Source organism: Arachis stenosperma, chromosome 3 (genome assembly GCF_014773155.1).
Source record: "Arachis stenosperma cultivar V10309 chromosome 3, arast.V10309.gnm1.PFL2, whole genome shotgun sequence".
NCBI classification, from domain to species: domain Eukaryota; kingdom Viridiplantae; phylum Streptophyta; class Magnoliopsida; order Fabales; family Fabaceae; genus Arachis; species Arachis stenosperma.
Genome location: NC_080379.1, coordinates 5665369 through 5673561, shown reverse-complemented (window position 1 = coordinate 5673561; position 8193 = coordinate 5665369). Strand labels below are relative to the sequence as shown.

The following is an 8193-nucleotide window of genomic DNA, read 5'->3' as shown; positions in this document are numbered from 1 at the left end:
TTCTCTTAGATTGACATTGATGTTGACATGCATCTGTGAGGTGCCAACTTATACCAGATTGACTTTGAAAAGTAGTGTTACAAAGAGAACCAACATAACATACATGATAACATGCTAGTATATATGTTCATAAAGTTCATAGTATGCTCCAATCAGACTATGGATTTAAACTTATACATGCATTGAATTCCTTCTTTTTTCTTGGATAAAGATCATACAACAGTTAGATTCCTTTTTATTATTCTGAATTTTTGTAAAAACCATTGTATCATACCAAGAAAGACCAAAAGTGGAAAGTTTGATAATGGTTTTAGCTTCATACTCATGACAGCTGTTATACAAGTCACTGGCCCTTAGTCTATTTGGTTATTTTGGATATAAAGTTTATTTGATTTGTTAAACTGACATTATTGGAAAGAAGGAAATATGGCAATGAATAAGTGGATTAAGATATCTTCAGATGCTTTTGTGGTGAATATGGATCAGTGAGGAACCAGTCACTTGCATATAATTTTGTTGTGGCCCTCAAACCAAATAACATGTTCATGTGAGGATGCTGTGTGACTCAAAATTGAGGAATCATCTGTCATAGAAAAAATGGGGCCTCAGTCACATGAAGAAATGGGGTCATTAGTTGATAGCAGCAAACAAATGTAACTCATAATACAATGTTAACATCACATTATGGAATACAACTGGATTAGTGTTTCAATCTCAATTGTAATTTCAGAGGCCACATTTTAGTGACCACTATGTACAGACTGGGAAGGGTCCATAGAGATTTCAAAGACAGATAAAAGCAAAGTGGGACATGGCAAATACAGGGACTGATTCTTGAAGCTGTTTAATCATCCTATAGTGATAGTTGGATAATTGAACTGACCAAAAACGTTCTCATTATTAAAACTAATATTATGCAAATTCATACTTAGTTACTGATTTTCTTATAATAACTTTTTTACTTAGGAGTATAGCATCATCATTATTAAATCATGAAAGTTATCTGCTGCTTTCCTTTTCTTTTATTGTAAACCACATCATGAAAATTGATTTTATGAACCGCACTTTCACCTTATTATTGCCTTTGAACTTAACAATACATTTAGATTTAAGGAGAAAATGGGAAACATTTGTTTATGTGCATAAATTTCTCATTGAGTTTAATAGTAGGATACAAAAAATGGAGAAAATGTTTCTCAGGGTAAGAAATTGTTACAAAAAATTGTGTTAAGTAATCTATTTCTAAGTCAGCCTAATCTTGATGGTGCTAGCATCAACTCAAGCGAGAAGTGATTTCTAAGAACATATTTTCTTCACAAGGAATTGTGAGACCACCCATTGGATGATCATACCCAAATTCTTCCTCAGCTTGACTTAGCAAATCTTGAAATGAAGGCTGGTTCAAGTATGATATAGGAATCACAAACCGCTTCATTTTATCTCCAATGTAAACTGCAAGATAACCCTTTGGCACTTCCATAGCTTTTGAAGATGAAGTAAATGATGCCTTTCTTACGATACCGGATAAACGAAAACCCATTTTTGTATGTGTTGAAGAAAGACTAGTTTTTCAAATGACTTGTAAATAAGATGCAAGTATTTGAGTTTCTTATGCTTTAAGATGTGAATGACTTGTGTTGTTGCCAAATGCTTGCAGCCATGAACATATATATAGATGAAGGATATGTTGTAAAATTGGTAATTGAATGGTTGGTTGTGGAGGAGGCTATGAAATGGGACCTATTAGGAGACAAGGGAATTTAAGAGGTCACATGGTGTTCTCTTGGGGGATTTTCTCAAACCTGTAATAAGTACATAATTCAAAGTCTACCTTATGAAGGGGAGGCCAACACAAATTAGATCATGTTGTCTATGGTTTGCGGATTCCAAGGGATATGTTTCTAAAAATCTGGTGTACTTGAAAAATCAGGTTCACATTGGTTTGTGAGGATGTGCTTAAGTTTGGTTCAGAGTTGTGGCCAAGGTTTACAGATTTCATTGTCAATAGCAATGTCTATCTGAAGAAACATGAGATATGTCTATAGCATGTCTGATTCAGTATCTTTAGTATAACTACAATGCTTGAACAAGCATTAATTTAGATGTCTTTGATTTGACATGCATAATCTCTTGGCAATTATGTCAGAAGGTGGGGTATGATGTATGAACTCTCACTTAATTTTCAAGTCCTTGAAAGAGACCTCCAAGACAATACCATGTGATCTCTTGTGATCATTTCAGTATGTAGACCCCATTTTACAGCTTCATCAGAATTATTTCTTCAGGATGGCAACTATATATACACTACTTCTTGTGTTCTCAAATAACACAAATCAGTTGCATCTCCTCAAGTATCAGTACTCACATATTTCTCTCAATCAAATCCTTCAAGAACAATCTATTTCTTTTTTCTTTTGAACAACAAGAAGAAACGATGGCTTTCCGCATTCCAGGTATTAGAAAGGCATCACTTTCTGCATCAAAAGGGACTAATGTTCCAAAAGGCTATCTTGCAGTCTATGTGGGAGATAAGATGAGGCGGTTTGTGATTCCTGTATGTTACTTGAACCAGCCTTCATTTCAAGAATTACTAAACCAAGCAGAAGAAGAATTCGGATATGATCATCCAACCGGTGGTCTCACAATTCCATGCAGTGAGGATGAGTTCTTAAGTCTCACTTCTCAGTTGGGTGGGCAATAAAAAACTAATAGAGATTGACATAGATTAGTTGAGATTTTGTACAGAAGGCTCTTTTGTCTTTATACCTTGAAGATTCTATAATTCCTTTGAAAGTGTAAAAATGCTATATGAATGAGAAAGTTATTGCATCTCATTGTTAAAACTACCTTTTGGCTTTGTTTTAATCTGCATTATCTCTTATTTATGCAACAACATCAGAATTAAGTTCCAGTTTAAAACTTAAAATATGTTAGGCTATCTAAGTTCGATGATTGCCAACTTCGATGGCTCATTTCGTTCAAACATTTAAGTTACAGTTTCTTAACAGTGGTTTGAAATCACTATTGTAAATCAGTTAAGGCCTGGACTTAGTTTTCTTATAATAAAAGTAAAGAAAGAAGAAGCACTTCCATGCCATTGTTTTAAAAATAAAAAAAGAAATTAAAAAAAATTAGAAGAAGAGAGTCAGAGACTAGCTTTGAGGACTGTCTAATAAAATGTAGCCCTCATGTTGATAGAATTTTAGAATTTCAATGAGGATTCAATCAAGGGCTTAACCAAGCAAGAGTTATTTTTCAACAATTTTAGTTAGATGGCTGGAAGAAATTGCTATAGGGAATGATAGAATTTGGATTTCATCAATGACACTACTTTCTCTGTATTCTAGAGAAATAACTTAGTGTATCTAAAACAAAAGACCATAATCAAATTGCAGGAAACATTGAATTATCCAAAATCCAAACTTGAATCTAATTTATGAAATTTAACCATATGCTTCTCTCCTCCATTTCACTGATTTACAAGGTGGAGTGCTTATGTGTTTTAGAAAGTAAAATTCTGCAGCATGCCATTATAAATTAGTAAACATTTTTTTAATACCACAGTAGTAGCAATACAACAAAGGAATAAACAAAATTGAAGAGAATATACCAAAGAAATAGAATCTATAAGTAATTAGTGATGAAGTTTATAAATTCATTGAAATTGCAAAAAGAATCTGATATATATTTACATCCTTGACATCTCACTAACATGATAGCTACTAGTTTCCACTACAAAATCGTGTCTCAACTAATCTATGTCAGTCTTCTTTAGAATTACTTATAGTCAGTTGAAGCAAGAAGTGAGGTCCAAGAAGGCTTCCTCACTGCATGGAATAGTGAGACCACCCATTGGATGATCATATCCGAATTCTTCTTCTGCTTGGCTTAGTAATTCTTGAAATGAAGTCTGGTTCAAATACGAAATGGGAATCACGAACCGCTTCATGTTCTCTCCAACATAGACAGCAAGATAGCCTTTTGGGACTTCTAAAGCCTTTGAAGATGCTTGGTTTGAATTAAATGATAGCTTTCTTCTGATACCAGCAAAACGAAAACCCATTTTTGTATGTGTTGATGAAAGACCAGTCTTAGAAATGACTTGTAAATAAGATACAAGCTTTTGAGTTTCTTATTGCTCGAGGATGTGAATGAATTATGTTGGTCCTAAATGCTTTCAACCATGAATATTTATATAGATGGAAGGATATGTTATAAACATGTAGCTACTTTTTTTTTTTGGACATGGTAAACATGTAGCTACTTGAATGATTGGTGGAGGAAGGCTATCAGATGGGACATATTAGGAGACAAAGGCATGTAAGAGATCACATGGTATTGTCCTCATTAGAGGGCAGGCCAAAAAATTTTAACTTATTTATGCAAGAGAAAATCTAATTGCCCATGGTTCGCAAATACCACGGAGTTTTGTTTATAATCTGGTGTACTTGAAAAGCTGAGGCCCATATTGTCTTGTGAGGCCAACTTTTGGTTCTGTTCTGGCCTCAGAACAGTTTTTCAGAGCTATAAATGTCTATCTGAAGAAACATGTGAGATGTCTAAACTCTAAAACATGTTTGATGGAGTAGCTTTACCACAACTACAAGTGGATAGATAGAGACCTAACCTTTGATAGAAATTTCCAAGACAATACCATGTGACATCTTGTGATCATTTCTCACTTTGTAGACCCCATTTTACAGCTTCATTAAAATTATTTCTTCAGGATAGCAAACTATATATACACTACTTCTTGTGTTCTCAACCAATACAAATCAGTTGCATCTCCTAAAGTATCAAAACTCACATATTTCTCTTATACAAATCCTTCAAGAACAATGGCTTTTCGCATTCCAAGTATTAGAAAGGCATCACTTTCTGCATCAAAAGGGACTAATGTTCCAAAAGGCTATCTTGCAGTCTATGTGGGAGATAAGATGAGGAGGTTTCTGATTCCTGTATATTACTTGAACCAACCTTTATTTCAAGAGTTACTAAGCCAATCAGAAGAAGAATTCGGTTATGATCACCCAACTGGCGGTCTCACAATTCCTTGCAGCGAGGATGCCTTCCTGAACCTCACTTGTCAATTAAGTGGGCAGTAAATTTTGCTCATAGAGACTGACATAGATTAGCTGAGACATTTTGTACAGAAGGCTCTTTCTTTTTGTTTTGAAGATTGTCCATTTTGGTCTCTTCATTGTATCATTCCTTTTGAAAGTGTAAAAATGAACATGAATGAGAGAAAGTTATTGCATCTCATTTGTTAACTTCTTTTATATTTTTTATTTTTGGCTTTTGTTGAATCTGAATGATCTCTTATATATTTATGCAGCAAATCAAAATTAAGTTCAACGTTGTTTTGAAGAAATTGACTTAAGTTGATGATTCGTTTCATTTAAATTAGAGTTTTGAATTGCTTTTTGAAAGTACAACTGAAAATCTGTTTAGAACTCACAGTTTTCTTACATTAAAAGTAAAGGAAGAGAGGCATTCCATGTCATTGTAAAAAGTAACACAAGCTTGAGACATTCCATGATTGAATGTCACAAACTTCAGCAATTTTCTTATGAAAGTGAAAATACTATAAAACCATAAAAAAAGCAATATTGAATTCAGAATTCAGAATTCAGAAAGAAAGAAAAAAAAAAGTGAAGGGAACATTTAATTATCCAAATTTGAATCCAATTTATTTTATTTAACCATATAACTGGAAATCAATTTCTACCTTTCAAAAGCAGTTAATAAATCCAAGACCAACAGGTAGTATGCATATAACTGGAAATCAATTTCTACATTTCAAAGGTCTAATGAGAGGCCACACGGTATTGTCCTCCTTGTATTTATGAAAGGTTACTTGAAATTTGAGAGTTCTTTCTTGCCAAACACTGATGCCACCTTTAGAAAGAGACAGATGAGAAGCTAATAAATGGTTAAATACAAAGCTGATTTAATGGATTACTTCTTATGTTGCAGACATGCTTAAAACATATCACATAACCTCTTAAATAAAGGGATAGGATGCCAGAGAGGACCACATTTTGTGACTATATCCCAACTTCTTCTGCACTTGGAGGGCAGGAAATATGGTCCCACATCCTAGCCAAACAATTCAATATATCACAAGGTACATCATTATATTCTCTACAAAAAGCAGGAACCATGTGAATAGTATTTTGTGGTTGAACCTTACTAAAATCATATAGTCTAAATCCCCTATTAGGCTAATAGATATAAAATTTATCAATTAAAAACTTCTGTTGGCCAACGAAAATAGCACTTAGATCAGTTAAATGCAACACATAACATGCTTCTTGAAAATGTTAAGGCATGGCTAAAACTTCAATAAAGAAATAAGAGAACCGACATATATAAATAAATGAGTCATACATCCCGTGTAAGAAATTTCTTTAGCTATAGTTTTCCATGCATATTCTTTTATTTAAAATATTATAATTTTATATACTTTGAATTAGTGCAATCTATGAGAACAAATGAACAATTAAGTATGGTTTTTCTTACACCAGGCTGCTTACTACTAGATACTGCATGATGTTCTGTTTGTAGAGAGAAGATAAAATGTTTAAAAAAGAAAAAAAAATGAAATACGAGAGTAGTTGAATTCTTTCCTGGTCATTAAACAAAAAAACAGAGGAAACACTTTGAACTTTTCATAGTAATGGTCATTCTTCTTTCATTTGCTTAGAAAAATGTGTAATTACAAGTTGCCTATTCTACAAAATTGCTATACTAATCTATGTCAGCCTCCTACAGCATGAGATTCATCGTCAATTCAAGCGAGAAGTGATTTGTTGGAAGACATCTTCACTGCAAGGAATTGTTAGACCTCCCATAGGATGATCATATCCGAACTCTTCCTCAGCTTGGCTCAACAAATCTTGGATTGAAGGTTGGTTCAAGTATGAAACGGGGATCACAAACCGCTTCTGTTTCTCTCCAACATACACTACTAGATGCCCCTTTGGGACTTCCACAGATTTAGAAGCTGCTTGGCTAGCTGAGAATGATGATGTCCTTCGAATAACAGGTAAACGGAAACCCATTTTTTTAAAGATCTATGTAAGAATAACAGGAAGGAAAAGTTCCCAAGTTTAAGAAGAATGTGTTTTTAAGTGTTTGACACTTAAGATTGCCAATGAGTCGTGTTGTTTTTGAAGGCAAGAGCAAGAGTATTTATAGATTTTAAGATTCTTTGGAAAACTATTTCTAAGATAAAAGATTTTTGAAAATGATAGGAATGCATACGGATCACTACACGAGAGATCACATGGTATTGTCCTAGAGGCCTCTCTCAAGGATTAAGCAGTTGTTTGAGAATGCATACCCCACCTTGTCAAGGAATGGCTAATAAAGCAGCCACTTGCAATCAAATGCTAGGTGCTTAGGTGAAACTTAAATGTTAGTTCATAGTAGATAATACAAGGCCCGCCATAAATATGTAAGAGGAAGTGTAATTGAAACATGTTTGCTCATGGTTTCAAATTCCAGTTGGTACTGCTTATAATCTGGTGTACTTGAAAAGGCTGAGGTTCATATTGGCTCACTACCAATAGTTTCAAAGCTAATAAATAAGGTCATAGTCAAGGTTTACAATTTCATTGTTAGAAGCAATCTCAATTTGAATAAACATGTGAGATGTCTAAAGCATGTCTACTAATTAATGGAGTAGCTGTAGTACAATCCATGAAAGAAGCATTATGTAAGGTATGCACTGTTTTGATGTAGATCTCATTAATTTCAAGAGGCTAATATGTTGGCCATTATATGAAGAAGTGGGGTATGCACTCTTAATGAACTTCCTAACACCTTCAAGACAATATCATGTGATTTCTTGTGATGCATAATACATTGTCAATTGGTAGACCCTATCTTATTCATGATTCTCTCTTCAGGAAATTGGTTTGTAGAAGATCCTAGCAACTATATATACACTACTTCTTGTGTTCTGAAGCAACACCAATCATTCACATATCCTCAAGAATTACAAGTTTAGAAAAACTCAATATTTCTTTCTCCTAAAAAACAATGGCTTTCCGCATACCAGGTATTAGAAGAGCAACAAAGAACAATGATGTCCCAAAAGGATACCTTGCAGTTTATGTTGGAGATAAAATGAAGAGGATTTTAATTCCTATATCATACTTGAACCAACCTTTGTTTCAAGAATTGCTA

At 33.8% G+C, this 8193-nt stretch overlaps 3 protein-coding genes across 3 annotated transcripts; 1 reads left to right on the top strand and 2 right to left on the bottom strand.

The window, feature by feature from the left end:
• Nucleotides 1-1107: 1107 nt before the first annotated feature.
• LOC130968247 (auxin-induced protein 10A5-like) lies at nt 1108-1653 on the bottom strand. Its single transcript, XM_057893424.1, has one exon. The coding sequence runs from the start codon at nt 1538-1540 to the stop codon at nt 1274-1276; it is 267 nt and encodes an 88-aa protein (XP_057749407.1). The 5' UTR covers nt 1541-1653; the 3' UTR covers nt 1108-1273.
• Nucleotides 1654-2321: 668 nt separating this feature from the next.
• LOC130967509 (indole-3-acetic acid-induced protein ARG7-like) lies at nt 2322-5249 on the top strand. The gene is made up of 2 exons (XM_057892398.1): nt 2322-2654; nt 4795-5249. Exons 1-2 carry the CDS (start codon nt 2435-2437, stop codon nt 5103-5105), a joined length of 531 nt encoding a protein of 176 aa, XP_057748381.1. The 5' UTR covers nt 2322-2434; the 3' UTR covers nt 5106-5249.
• Nucleotides 3682-7564, bottom strand: LOC130967507 (auxin-induced protein 6B-like). The gene is made up of 3 exons (XM_057892396.1): nt 6833-7564; nt 6660-6667; nt 3682-4090 (listed from the first exon to the last, which is right to left on the bottom strand). The coding sequence occupies exons 1-3, from the start codon at nt 7062-7064 to the stop codon at nt 3788-3790; spliced, it is 543 nt and encodes a 180-aa protein (XP_057748379.1). The 5' UTR covers nt 7065-7564; the 3' UTR covers nt 3682-3787.
• Between the last annotated feature and the right edge of the window lie 629 nt (nt 7565-8193).

What these genes read in the sequence shown, in the direction of transcription:
- LOC130967507 (XM_057892396.1), bottom strand. Translation starts at nt 7,064, where the DNA reads ATGGGTTTCCGTTTACCTGTTATTCGAAGGACATCATCATTCTCAGCT.
- LOC130967509 (XM_057892398.1), top strand. Translation starts at nt 2,435, where the DNA reads ATGGCTTTCCGCATTCCAGGTATTAGAAAGGCATCACTTTCTGCATCA. An exon ending in TGGTCTCACAATTCCATGCA is followed by an intron (nt 2,655 to 4,794) that starts GTGAGGATGAGT and finishes CATCTCCTAAAG; the next exon opens with TATCAAAACTCACATATTTC.
- LOC130968247 (XM_057893424.1), bottom strand. Translation starts at nt 1,540, where the DNA reads ATGGGTTTTCGTTTATCCGGTATCGTAAGAAAGGCATCATTTACTTCA.